General features: G+C 35.0%; 1 protein-coding gene across 1 annotated transcript in view; it reads right to left on the bottom strand.

Annotated features, from left to right (window-relative positions):
• The window catches only part of TTN (titin), a gene marked incomplete at both ends in the record, with an annotated part of 239913 nt that overhangs the window by 127782 nt on the left and 97853 nt on the right, over positions 1–14278 (bottom strand). The window contains 15 exons of the mRNA XM_080346387.1: positions 1244–1327; positions 2197–2277; positions 2861–3193; positions 3411–3494; positions 6943–7029; positions 7235–7318; positions 7532–7606; positions 7812–7889; positions 9723–10040; positions 10240–10323; positions 12008–12088; positions 12473–12556; positions 13491–13568; positions 13808–13885; positions 14196–14258. Of these exons, the coding sequence (XP_080202513.1) occupies positions 1244–1327; positions 2197–2277; positions 2861–3193; positions 3411–3494; positions 6943–7029; positions 7235–7318; positions 7532–7606; positions 7812–7889; positions 9723–10040; positions 10240–10323; positions 12008–12088; positions 12473–12556; positions 13491–13568; positions 13808–13885; positions 14196–14258 (1692 nt within the window). The remainder of the gene's footprint in view (positions 1–1243; positions 1328–2196; positions 2278–2860; positions 3194–3410; positions 3495–6942; positions 7030–7234; positions 7319–7531; positions 7607–7811; positions 7890–9722; positions 10041–10239; positions 10324–12007; positions 12089–12472; positions 12557–13490; positions 13569–13807; positions 13886–14195; positions 14259–14278) is intronic.

Here is a 14278-nt window from a genome sequence, read left to right as displayed (position 1 = left end):
CTTCTCTGGGAATAATGGTGGGTACTTTCTCTTCAAGGAGAGCTCTCTTATGAAACTCAGGAACTTCAAAGATATTAGCTTTCTTTTAGTAACCTCAAAATACTTTTCAACTTTTAAAATCCCAAACAGAAATAAACCCAGAAAACTAAGTTCTTTGGAGGTCCCCAATACTGTGTCTTTTCAATACTGAAATATTATGTAGTTCTAGAATGATCTAGCTGGAACAAATAATTATGTGAATAAATTTATATCTTCTGCTCTGAAAGAACATAAGCCATTTCCTTTTCTTACTGCATTGTCTTAATTTTCCTTCTGATATGTGTAACAGCTTTAATGGTTTTAACCTACTAGCTGTTGCCCTATTACTTCCTCATCAATATGACTTTCATAAACAAACATTTACTGTTGAGTATGTGCATAGCATATATCTGAAATACTTGCCTCTGAGTTTTCAATTTATCAGTGAGAGCTAAGTCTGCACTTAGAGCCCCTTGCCATGGTGTAAAGAACATGAGGATCATTTTAGAAGATGTTAGTTAGGAAAATGACAGAAATATTTCCTTTCCACTAAATCTCATATCAAAAGTTCCTTTACCTTTCACTGGTGGAATTTCTATTTCAGTTGTATGTGTAGGTTTCTTTTCTTCAGGGACAGTTCTTTTAACAACAGCTGGCCCTTTAAGACATAATTAACTTTCAGGGGTTTCAAAGTTATTTGGAAGAAGTTAGAAGAAGAACAAATCTAACAAGGAAGAGTCATAAAACAACAAAGGATTAAATGCTTCCTGAAAGAACATCTATGTTAATTTTGAAGGTTAGACAGAAGAATAACATATTAAAAATATTCTTGAAAGATGGCCACACATTTGGATGGCAGAATCTCCTTCCCTTTCAGAAGAAACAAAAGTATTATTTCACAGAATCACAGAATGTTAGTGATTGGAATGGACATCAAAAGATCATCTAGTCCAAGCCCCCTGCTGGAGCAGGAACACTTAGATTTCTTTCTGAACTACCTTCATATGTAGCTTAGCAGCAGAACACAGATTTTTTTTTTAAAGTGACTCACACATATTTTCAACAAATGACTTGAAAGAAACAGACAAAAAATGACTCAGTCACAAACAGTTGGAAAAAAACATCATGAGGACATAAAACATATACACCTTTCTCAACAAATAATGAAGACCAAAGACTGAAATCAAAGTTCATAATTCATGAGGACAATGCAGACAAAGTATACCTTTAGCTGGGGGAGGTATTTCCTTTTTAGGAACAGCAGGTAGCACTTTTTCTTTTGGAACAGGTTTCTTCGGCACCGCTGGCACTTTAAAGACATTGGTATTTTTTTTAAGAACTTTATGAACATTATGCAACAGAAGTTAAACAAAAAGCAAACAATGTAAAGCGTGCCTTTGCAGGCCATACATCTGGACTATTTTGCTCAGATTCACATAGCTAGAGAACTCAATATTCACTAAAGCAAAACATTGCTCTTGTTGGGTGAATTTTTGACTGGGATAAGTCTTAACAATTAGGTTTCATGAACTATCAGCTCTAATTAATGCCAGCTGGGAATATGGTAAGGCTTTAATTTCATATCAACTAACTCCAAGTCTTTAGGCAAAAAAACCCACAACCCTTCCCCACTGATTTCATTCTGATAATTTGTATGAGAAACAACTATAGAAGTTAGCACAAAATTAATTTGTGGCAAATTAAGTGCTCTAAACAGAAAATTGTAGAGCTGTAGACTAGTGCAGAAACCCTACTAGCACTGACACTTGCTATTCATACTTATCTTTTGTAGAGACTGACACAGAGAACATGTATTAAGATTATATGTGCTCCAGGACATCATCAGGTTTCACTGATATGGCACTATAACTCAACAGACTTTTATTAATTTATTAATCAGCTTGTTTTCAATCATTAGCTATATAATGTCACTGATATTGTAATGGCAAGAATTAGATCTTGATGGTTGAGCCTGCACTTCCTTTGTCCTCAAAAGTAATTTGCCTCAGTTTTGATTTATTAAAAACCAGTATTGTTTTAGTAACTTAATCCCTGTCTTTGACTGTACAGTGAAAGAAAATTAAGGGTCTAGCAGTCAAATCAGAACAGGTAAATGACTGGATTTGGTGATTCAGAGACTCAGGCTATGTTTTCAAATTTATCTAATAGCTCATGTACCTTTAGCTGGTGGAGCTTCTTTTTTAGGAACAGGAACAGGTACTTTTTCTTCTGGTAGTGGCCTTTTAGGCACCTCAGGCACTTTAAAAAATATTTCATTATGGATTTTAAGTTATTTATGAGGAATTACAAGAGACACAAAGACAGCAAGCAAAGCAATCTCTTATTTGTAGAGGAGCCATCTGAACATTTACACACAGACAAGTGAACAGCCCCTTATCTCAGAGTTCTTGAGCAATGAAAGTTAAAGAATATCAGTGTACATCTTTCTGATGCATTAGTTTGGCATGAGGGATGCTACACACCTACATAAGTAACTTAGGGGAGCTAACCTGTACACAAGAAACAAATACTGACACATGAAAACATTTAATTCAGGCTGAGGCTGAACTGCATCAGAAAATTATAATTTACTTTGCTCGTCCCATATCTACACTAGCTCTTGGGTAGTCAGATTGGGAATCCTTCCAATCCATGCCAAAGGGAAGGATTCCATAGGAAGGAGTAGAAGAGATAAAATCATTGAATGGATTTATCATTACCAGCAACAGACACACATAAGACTACAAATAGGGAAAAATATAAAGAAACACTCAAAGGAGGCCTAAGCAGTAGCTGGGAACACAACAAACTATAAGAATAAAGAAATCATGACATGATGTACCTATAGCTGGCTGGATTTCATAAGCCTCCTCATATACCTCCTCATATTTCTCATAGATCTCTTCCTTCTCCTTAAACTCATACTTCTCATAGACATCTTCTTTCTCCTCAGCCTCCTCTTCATATTCCTGTTCCTGCATCTCCTTGTATCTCTCAGGTTCTTCAGGTTCCTCATATGCCTCAATTTCTTCAGTTTCAGGAACCTCAAACTCTTCAATACTTTCATATGTCTCATACTTCTCATACTCTTCATATGCATACTCATACTTCTCCACCACAGGAGCGGGTGCAGGGACTTTTTCTTTCCGGACAAGTTTCTTGGATACTTCAGGCACTTTAGAAACAGTATTATTGTTACTACCTTACAATTTTTGTTTGTTTTTTTTTTTTTCCCTCACACTTAGAACAGAAAATGTACATGATAATCACAAGCATAAGCTACGTTCAAATATAAGAACATGCTCCTGAAGCAGTAAATATATTATAAAAGATTTTAGGAATGAGTAGGAAAACCAAGTCTTTAGGAGGGATAAGAAGAAATATATCCGTACCTTTAGTCGGTGTTGGTTCTTTGGGTTTGGGCACAACAGCTGGAACTTTCTTTTCTGCAACAGCTCTTTTATGCACCTCAGGGACTTTAAAGACATGGATTTCATTTTAGGAATTTTAACAAAAACACCTTAAAGCAGTATAAATAAAAAAGCACAAGAAACAGAGCTTTATGCTTCTACAATGCAAACATTTATAATTAAGAGTTCGAACATAAATTCCAACAGAAATCTCATATGACAACGACAAAAGTTAGAAAGAAGAAAGTCAAGAGTATTTTTAACATAAACATTAATTATAATCAGAGCATATATACCTTTTGCAGCTGGAACCTCCACTTTTTCAGGGGTGGCAACAGGTACCTTCTCTTCAGGAGCAACCTTCTTAGGCATCTTGGGTACTTTAAAGATAGGACCTAACTTGAGTATTCTTTCGCACAATTTTTAAATAGAAACAAACCCATAAGCTTACAAACAGCAGAACAATAACTTGCAAACAAATGGTACAGTGACAAATACAAGATAGACAAACCAATAGTATAGTGACAAATATAATACAAGAGAGACATACTCAACATGTATGAAGAATGTCATGTATTATTGATAACAGCATTTACAAACTGTGATACCTTTGGCTGGTGGAGGTGGCACCTTTTTAGGAACAAGTTCTTTCTCTTCAGGAACAGGTTTCTTAGGCATCTCAGGCACTTTAAAGACATTATTGTATTTTAAGAATGTAATCCGCCAGTAGTACGAGAAAGACAACAGAAAACATACAAACATAGTGAAATAAGAACTGATCTGCAGAGCGTATTTAAATGTTTTAAAGATGAAACAGAAATTAGAACAAAAGACATTTTATATTTGAAGACAGACTTCTTGAACAAATCAAATAAATTCAGAGGTTATTCTTGCTAGGAATTTGACAAGTACTCTGAGACATCCATACAGAAAGACAGCAGGGACACAAAACTAACATAAATAACGAACAAAATAAAACAAATCAGAGACACTGAATGAGAACAATACATAGTTTTCTTAGCTATTTATTCATATACCTTTTGCTGGAGGAACCTCCAGTTTCTCAGGAGTGTGTACGGGTATTTTTTCTTTTTGGACAGGTTTCTTAGGAATCTCTGGCTCTTTAAAGATATCATTTTGCAAACACGTTTTAAAATTACATTCAGAGCATTACAAACACAAAGAAAAACAGGAAACAAGATCACAACGTCTTCAAAATGATGGTGAAGATTTACATACAACTTAGAACAAGAAATAAAGATGAATTTTAGTGAACCCAAAAGATATAATGAATAACTTGCAAGAAAGGTCTTGTACCTTTTGCTGGCATAAATTCCTCTAGAACACTTTCCTCTTCTTCCTCAGGAACAAAAATGGGAACCTTTTCTTCAGGCACAACTTTCTTTGCCACTTCAGGCACTTTAAAGATATTATTTTAAGAAGTTTACTTTCACAATATGACAAAAATTAATAACATAAACCACAAGGACATCAACTTTAAAGTAACAACAGTAATAAGTAAAAAGGGAAGGTATTAGTTGTTTTCTGCTCCCTGAAAACAGCTAAGTACAGTTGGGTTACAAGGATGATATGAGGATTAGCTCTTTTGCCCAATTTTTAATTACACAGCATCATTGCTAACGGAAAATATTAGCAAGATATGCTATAAATGAGTGGTTGTAGAAGATTATTAGTATCTAATTTTTTAATAAAAAACTTGCAGTGTCTGCTTTTCTTTTTTTTTTTTTTTTTCTAAAAAACTCAGCTGCTGAGGTAGAATTTGCTGAGCATCAAAGGATGATCTCTGTAATAGTCTGCCTCCACTTTAGAGTTCACATTTGGGTTATATCTTCTGGTTACTTGTATGGTCAGTTGTGATTTGATTTGATTTTTATATAATTTAGCTAAACGGCTTGAGCATACTCTCAAGGTACACGTCAGAATGATCTCCCTGAATTGAAGAGAGTAAGGCCCATAAAATATTACTCCAGGCATTTTGTTTAAACAAAATTTAAATTAAACATTAGTTCTGAACAATGATATCACAATGAATTCTTTCACTCAAAGCCATCACTTAAAATGGAAAACAAGGAGATCATTCAATGCCCAATGCTCAGCCCAGTCAAGTTAATAACAATAAATAGACAATCAACCCCTGTCTGAGACCTAGCGCTGCTCACTACAGGGGAGAAGAAGGGGGCCAGAACCAAGGATCTCACTTTACATGCGTATAAATTGATTTTTAATTTTTGGTTCCAACGAAATACGAAAATGTACGGGAGATCAATTATCTGCATAAACCACAATGTGATATACCTTTAGGTGGTGCAATTTTCTTTACTTTAGGAACAGCAACAGGTACTTTGTCTTCTGGGACAGCTCTCTTGGATACCTCTGGCACTTTAAAGATATTGTTTTGATAAGAAATTTTCAATTACTTTTAGAGCATCAAAACTACTAATACTATGGAACAAAGTGACAAAGACCAACAAGATGAAGAAAACCCCACTCAGAACAACAATTAATGTTTACAGCCAGCTTACAACAATCAAAAGAGATGAAGATCTTTTAACGAATTGAGTGAAGCTCTCTGATAACTTTCAAGAAGGAATGGTGTACCTTTTGCTGATATCTCTGTAACAGCTTCCTCTTCTTCTTCTTCAGGAACAAAAATAGGCACATCTTCAGGAGGAGCTCTTGGTATTTCTGGAACTTCGAAGATAGTATTTAATTGTAGAAAACTTAGACACAACATCAGAAACTGAGAGACAACTTACAGAGAAGCTAGGTATGGGTTAACATTCATCACAAACTGTGAAAACACTTCAGTTAAATTCTAATAACGAACATACAGAAACAGTAAGAAGAATCATCCACATGATAAGTTATAAGAAGAGATACCTTTCGCTGGTGGAGGTGCTGGCTTTTTATGTACAGGGACAGGTGCCTTCTTCTCTGGAACTTTCTTGGGCACTTCAGGCACTTCAAAGACATTTTTGTTTAAGAAATTGATTTTCAGTGTAACACAAAACATATTAAAGTGATAGCTGTACAACTGATATTAAGATAACTACACAAATGTTGTAAAACTTGTTTATGAAAGATAACATTGATTTTTATCTACAGATTTATGCACAGATGTAAACACACAAACATACAGACTATAGCATTACAAACATGTAGTAAGGCTAAGAGGGAAGTCTGGCTGTTTAGGTACATTGTTTATCTTTGGAAGCATCTGCTTTCGAAACAGCCTATGATTTTAAATAACTTAGATATATAAGATCCAAAAGACTAAGACAATAGTAGACACAAACATAGAAACTTTCAAAGTGTAGAATAAGCGTGACAGACAAGACAAACAGAAACAGCCATAATACAGTGTCCTGATCAAAAATACATCAGTGAGCGGTCCAACAACACAGCAGGACGAGGAATGAGACTGTTACTTGCAGTCTTCTAAAGCTGAAGAAACCAAACTAGAATTACACATTTGAACCAGAAACTGGTGTACCTTTGGCTGGTGGAGGTTCTTCTGCTTTTTTAGGCACTGGAACAGGTACCTTCTCCTCTGCAACAGGTTTCATTGGTACTTCAGGCACTTTAAAGATATCGTAGTGTAAGAATTTCATTTGTGAACCATAAGGTAAAGAACAATGATATGAATCAATAAAGTGGAATGACAAAGAAGAACTATCAGAAATGGAAAACTCTCTTCACTCTATGTTACATTAAGAGGGAAGGTGAACAAAGATCAACTTTTAAATTTATTTTTTTTTAACAAATTCAGTCAAGAGCTGATATACCTTTGCCTGGTGGAACTTCCTTCCTTTTTGGTACAGGAACAGGAAGCTTCTCTTCTGGCACAGGTTTCTTTGGCACTTCTGGAACTTAGTAAGATATTATTGTAAGTTGAGCTTGGCACAAGACTCTAAAACACCATGACATACAAGCCAGTAACACTAAACAATTGAACACAAGCACAAAGAACCACAATTCTTAAGAGCAACAATCCTTTTACCATCCTAGTATCTAACACAAATGAGAAGATAAGTGATGTCTAGAAGACCGCTCTGATCACAGCTAATGATAAGTTCAAATACCTTTAGCTGGGGGAGCTTCCTTCTTCGGTACTTGGACTTTCTTTTCAGGTACAGGTTTCTTCAGCACCTCAGTCACTTCAAAAACATTATTTTGGTTAAAAAATAATCCACAAGCTATTCAAAACAGAAATGAAACTAAAAAGACAGCAGCACAAACATTTCATATGAAGAGCCCCCTCCAAAAAGAACAGAAAAAAGTAACGATCAAGTAAGGCATCTGAAAAATACTGTGAATTGTATATTCAGAGGATGTCTGCTAACAAAAAGAGATGACATATACCTTTTGCTGGAGGAGCTTCTTTTTTCTTCAGAATAGCTATTTTTTCCTCGGGAACAGGCTTCTTGGGAACCTCAGGCACTTGAAAGATACCATTAATGTTTTAGGTATTTACTTCTAAAACAACAGGAACATACAGTACCAGCAAGCAACACAAATACATACCCAAAACATATAGCTATGATTTAACGTGGTTTGATCATGAAGACAAAATAAAATAGCAAACAGATCACATTAACTGCTATTATGTCCATTCTCCTTACTCAGCCATTGAGGCCATCAATAAAAATGTTTTTAACTGATCAAAAGATTGAGTTAATACATGGTTTAACTTTTTAGAACCATCTATTAAAGAAGACTAAGTGTCATGGTGGGGGAAGTTGGTAAGATACAATTTTATTTTTTCCTCCAATTTTTGGACATTTATTACAAACATTGTAATAAAAAACTATTTAATTGCTGTATTACAAATTTTATGGTTTTATTACTTCTTATTTTCCCCTAGAGCTATGATCCTAATGCTTCTTAGGCATATAATAGGTTGCATCTGATCATGTTCAATAAGCCAAGTTTTTATGTTTTGAATATGTATTGCTGATTACATTTTCTTCCTCAGAAATTTCCAAGTGCTTCCCACATGTAAAAAGCAAGTATATCAAGTTTATAAATTGATTTACTTCAAACACAGAACTATAAACTCATTACAAGTACCCAGCAGTTTACACCACACTTAGTTGCGTAATGGCAATGTTTGTGAGTGGTTTACTTAGATGAAAAAAAAAAAAAATCCTGACTCTGCTGAAAGCAACAGATTTTTGCTTTAACTGCAGTGAGGCAAAGGTCTCAAAATGTGTTTTAACTTTTTTTTTTTCACTCCAAAACCCACAAATACCCATGCAAGTTTTATGATAGCAGGAGAATATTCCAACTGGCTCTGAGCATACTGAAGAAGGTTTGGAGCACTTACAAAATAAGCTTAACTAGTATGATAGAGTCAAAGGAAATGTTTTCTAACCCTAATCTTCTTCTTCAGGACTAACCTGGCTTTTGCAGTGTAGAGCCTGGCCTCTTCTAGTGCAAACAATGTTAATTATAGTTTTGGCATTCATTAATTTGTTACAAGAAATTCTGAACTTTTTTGGGGGGAAGACACTAGGAAATTTTTTGAATCAGGACTGGGAAATATGCATTTTTAAGTACTCTTAGATGGTTATGTAATTTTGGAAAATCAGATATAGTTAGTCTATATCTTTATATTACAATATAGAAAGGCTTTACTACCAAGACCTTGGCATGACCTAGTTGTCCTTTCTAATTAGTGAACAGTATGTTTATCCTGTACTAACAATGTTGAAAATTTACACCAGCACCATAACAATTATCCTAAGGAAAACACCTAAACCAGAGTGTTTAAATATGGCAATTTAATAGAACTTTTATATCTTTCCTTTCCATGAAAACATATTATTCCCTTCAAGAAATAAATAAACCACAACTACAGGGTTTTCAAAGATTTCTGAGAGGAAGTCAATGTGACTTGTATTCCTAAATCACTTATTTTCAAGTATCCTACCTATTTTGTAGATAAATAGATATTTGTCTGCGATTGCAGAATTGTCATAATTATTTCTAAGTATTTCAAGCATAGTCTGAGGACTCGTATGAATAAAGCTCAGATTTTATATGAAAGAAGAATGAACATGTATGACATGGAACATTGACATTCATATAGGTAGTAGTAAAGAGTGGACATACAGCCATAGCACATTTTCTACACTACATACTAATGAATAAATATCTTGAAAAAAGGCAGAGTGTAAAGCACACTGGGACACACTAAAATAAATCTTCGGTACATTATTAGAATGAAAAGATACTACTGTTTCTCACACAAATCCTAGAATTCAAGTATACCTCTAACTGGTCGTGGAGCCTCCTCTTCATACTGTGGAATTTCTGACTCTTCCTCCTCATATTCAGGAACTTCCTGTTCATAATAAGCAGCTGCTTCTTCATAATGGGTGACTTCTTCCTCTTCATACTGAGGAACTTCCTCCTCATAGTGACTAACTTCTTCATAATGGTGGACTTCCTCCTTGTAATGGATTACTTCTTTCTCATATCTGGTGGCTTCTTCCTCTTTGTATTTTGGAATCTCTTCTTCCTCTTCATATTGAGGAACTTCAACATACACTTTTTCTTTTCGGACCACTGTCTTGCGTACTTCGGGCACTTAAAAAGATATCAATTAAAAGAATCTTAAAATTTAGCACATACCTCTTACTAATATTGAGGATCACAAGACAGTCTCAAATAAGAATTAAACCAAATGAAGAACATTCCATAGAAAACAAATCAGCATTCACTGTACATGGAATGTATGAGACACAAAACACATTTATAGCAGATTTCAAGACTCTATCCAGTATACCTTTGGCTGGTGGTCTTGCCATTTTTTTAGGAGGATACATTGGTACTCTTTCTTCAATGATAGCCCTCTCTGGTACATCAGGCACTTAAAAGATACAGTACATTTACATTTAAGAATTTTTAAAAGTGTTGTTTAAAAACAAAAACATTATTGGCAAGAAGCACAAAAAGACATTTCACAAATACATGGAGATAAGTAACAGACAAGTGTGCTTATTGACACTGGACATGTAATTATGGAAGCCATTAGGCTGCTATTCAATTAAGTAAAATCAAACATTTAAAGATCTCAATATAAGCAACTGATGTGATTCCTGCTTCATCCACTGCTGTCAGCAGGGAAGTTAAGGTTGCTAATGGGCAGAACTCAAAATTCAAATTCAACCAATTACAAAATCCCTAAATCCCATTGTCCTCTGTGGCAGCCGGTCTCCACAGCACTATCTGAGTAATAGATCAAGAGTCCTCAATCACTGGTAACAAAAGACTTGCATAGGAAACTCTAGATGAAGAGGGAGCACATAGAGAGAACCTCTGTGATTGACTGACAATGGATAAGAGCTCTGTTTTAATTAAAGGCAAAAGAATTAATTGCTCAGCGAGGAAGGTATTTTTCCTCTTCTGTTGATTGCTTCACAAAGTGGCTTGTTTGCTCAGGCACAGCAAGGGGACATTGCCTATGAGAGCAGGAAAATTTCCAAAAGATGAAGGTGTGAATATGTTCAGGTTTTAAAATTTATTCAGAGAAGAGTGCACACTATGTTTTAAGCAGCATATTCTCTTTTTCAGAAGAGCGGTGCATAGGTCTTGTCTTCTGAGGCAGTTGTCTTGGGAAATTTTTGATCAACTGAATGGGAAACTGCATAGAAAATGACTCTAGAATTTAATATCTGGGAGAGAACTAGACTTGCCATGTTAGAGAATAACTTGGATGTTTTCTTAACAGATTGGAGATAATTTTGGATCTTAAGAGATGGAATCCATTCTGTCAGTGACAGATTTGAGAATTTCTACATGCTTTCTTCATGACAAGGTACAGTGAGCTGTATGAGCAGCTGCCAAAAATCTTGATGCTTGCTAACTGGATGTTATTTTGGGGGCAATGTGAAGACTGACCAGCTCTTCAAATATTTTCTGGCAGAGGCCTGCTTGATATTTAATTGTAAGCATTGTGCATGCCGTGGTGCTGCTTTGGGATTCTTTTCTCCTAGCCACAGCACTTCTATTTGGTAGCCATTGGGAGAACTGTTGCATTTAATGATTTAATGTCCTTCTGCTTTAACCTTTTGTTGTTGTTGTTGTTGTTTTGTTTGTTTGTTTGTTTTTGTTTTTGTTTTGTTTTTTTGTTCTTCCAGATCAGCGAGCATATTACCTTACAGAAAGCCAAAGTTCCTTTCCCATCCTCCTCTTAGTACTCACAATGTGCCTGTCCCCTATCATTCTCCAATAGAGACTAAACAGATTACCTGACTTCACACTGATGTATTAATCCTTCATTATATGAGTATGATAATAATGTTTATCAACAGAAGCAGATCTGAAAGTAGTAAATATGAGGCCTCTTGTAGCTCATTTTTCACAAATCAATAGATCGCCTCCAAAAGTGATTCTACAAGCTCTGCATTCAGGTTAAACAGGTGATCTTCATGGAACATGAAACTGTGTTTTGTTGTCTCTTTTTTTTTCTTTCTCTCTCTTTTTTTTTTTTTTTTTTTAACTAAACGACAAGGTGCAAATCTTGACATAATATGCTTTTAGCCCATTCATACCTGCGTATGAAATCTCTTCTTCTGTGTGAAGAGAAATGGATACTTCCTCTGACATAGCCCAGTGTTCTTCTTCTGTTGATACTTCAAAGACAGAGTCTAACATTAATATTTTTCTCTGGTGCAATATTATGAACAATAATAAATATCCCATTTGAGTTTTTTTTAAAAAAATAGTTCTTATTTCCTGACATCTCCCACACCCAGAGTAACTGGGAAAAATATGTCTTGAGTGTTTCTCAAAGACTCTGTTAAGGTTTCTTTAGGACTACAGTGGAACATAGTGCAGGACTTGGTAGCGTTGGCTTAACAGTTGGACTCAATGATCCTAAGGGTCTTTTCCAACCTAAATGATTCTATGATTCAAACATTACAATTTCAAGAAAGGTGCCAAATGAGCAGGTTTGAAGCTCTGGCAGTATTGCATGAGGACAATCTGTTCATGGATTAATCCAGGGGCAGGAGTACCTTCTGGTGGTGGAGACACTTTTCTTTTTGGAACAGCAATGGATACTCTTTCTTCTCTGGCAATTTTCTTCGGTGCTTCTGGCACTTTAAAGATAGTAATTTTAAGAATACTAAGTTCTAAAAGAAATCACGTACTTTCTGAAGTGATATGAAAGAATTATGGACAGATAGTTATGGAGAAATAGTACACAATTACATAGCAAAGATACTTAAAAAACCCACAACAATCACACCAGACATACAGACATTTAAACATAAAGACATTTAAATTAACCAAGAAAATTACCAGCTGAAGCTTTAATGCATAGTAGCTAGATATGCATCAAATATTTTGAAGACTACTAGTTTAGGGGTTTCCAGGAATTAATTCCCCAGATAAATTAGATACTTTGAACTGCCATGCAATTTTAGGAACAGCAAAAATATAGTTAAATATTAAAATAATATCTACTAAACTGATACATATAATATTAGAATAATGGATATATAGACCAAAACACATCAAAAAGCAAACAGTATATTCGCACATCATGAAGTAAGATTCAATGACTGAAAGTAAGATGTAAGTAAGTTGCCTCTAGTCTCTTCAGAAACTAACCCACAGAAGACCACACATAGAGAATACATAACAAAATCACTTTTCAAACACAAAAAAATCACAGAAACAGAGCACATGTTTGTAAGTTTGAAAGCCTTCACTGTCATAAAACATAACTTTCTTTCTAAATGTGATCATATTTATTTAACTTCAGTGAGTAATGTCTTCACTCGTCTTTCCAAAGCTCTTAAGCAGCCAGAGTATGTAGTTGAACAGCGGTTAGAAAAAGCATGGAATGCAGGTGTGTGACTGTTCTATGTCACCTTTTGCATTCTCTTGCAGCATAAAGACCAAGGTTATTTTCATTTATAATCAAGTCAGGACAGACTGGGATTTGATTAACCAGGCAGAGGGTAAGTATGATGCCTGTGGATATTTGATATTTAGAAACCTTCTCTGCTTTCAAAAGACCTTGTATACCTTCAGCTGGTGGAGCTGCCACTTTCCGAGAAACTGGAACAGGTACTTTCGCTTCTGGCGTGGGTTTCTTGGGCACTGCTGGCATTTTTTTTTTAAAAAAAAGAGTTGATTTTAAAAGATTTTGAATTAATCACAGTTTATGAACATAATCAGATGACAAAACACAACTGCAGAGACATGACGTTCCTTCAGATCAAATACAAAGAAGACTGCAAACACTGAACATTACAGCTTGTGTTAGAGAATTAAACATTACAAATATAAATGAGTATTCTGAAACAAGACTCCACTCATGTAGCTCCGAAAAAATTATATACCTCTTTTTGGTGGAGCCTCCTCTTTTTTAGCAACTGCAACTTTTTCTTCTGTGATAATTCTCCTGTGCACTTCAGTCACTTAAAAATAATAAATGTAATAAATGTAGAATTGCAATATTTGAAATGCACATATATGTAAGTTTTTCCACTTAAACTGATTTTTTTTTAAAAAAAGAAAATACTAAGTAAACTTCAACAGCAACAAAACTGAGACACTGCAGAAGACTGTACTTTACAGCCATAGCACAAAGACAAATAAATAGTCAAAAGAAAGGGGAGAAGCAGGCAGAAGTTACAGAACCTAACAAACAAGTACAATGCCTAAACACAAATATTGTAAGGCCAAACAAAAAAATCTCCATTATAATAATATTCTCAGTTTGTTTACCTTTGGTTGATGGAGGTTCTTCAACTTCTATCTCAAAAGTGGGCACTCGTTCTTCTGCAGGTTCTTAAAAAAGATTGTGCAAC

The sequence above is a fragment of the Nesoenas mayeri genome (genome assembly GCF_963082525.1).
Source record: "Nesoenas mayeri genome assembly, chromosome: 6".
NCBI lineage: Eukaryota > Metazoa > Chordata > Aves > Columbiformes > Columbidae > Nesoenas > Nesoenas mayeri.
This window is presented reverse-complemented; position numbering and strand designations above follow the sequence as displayed.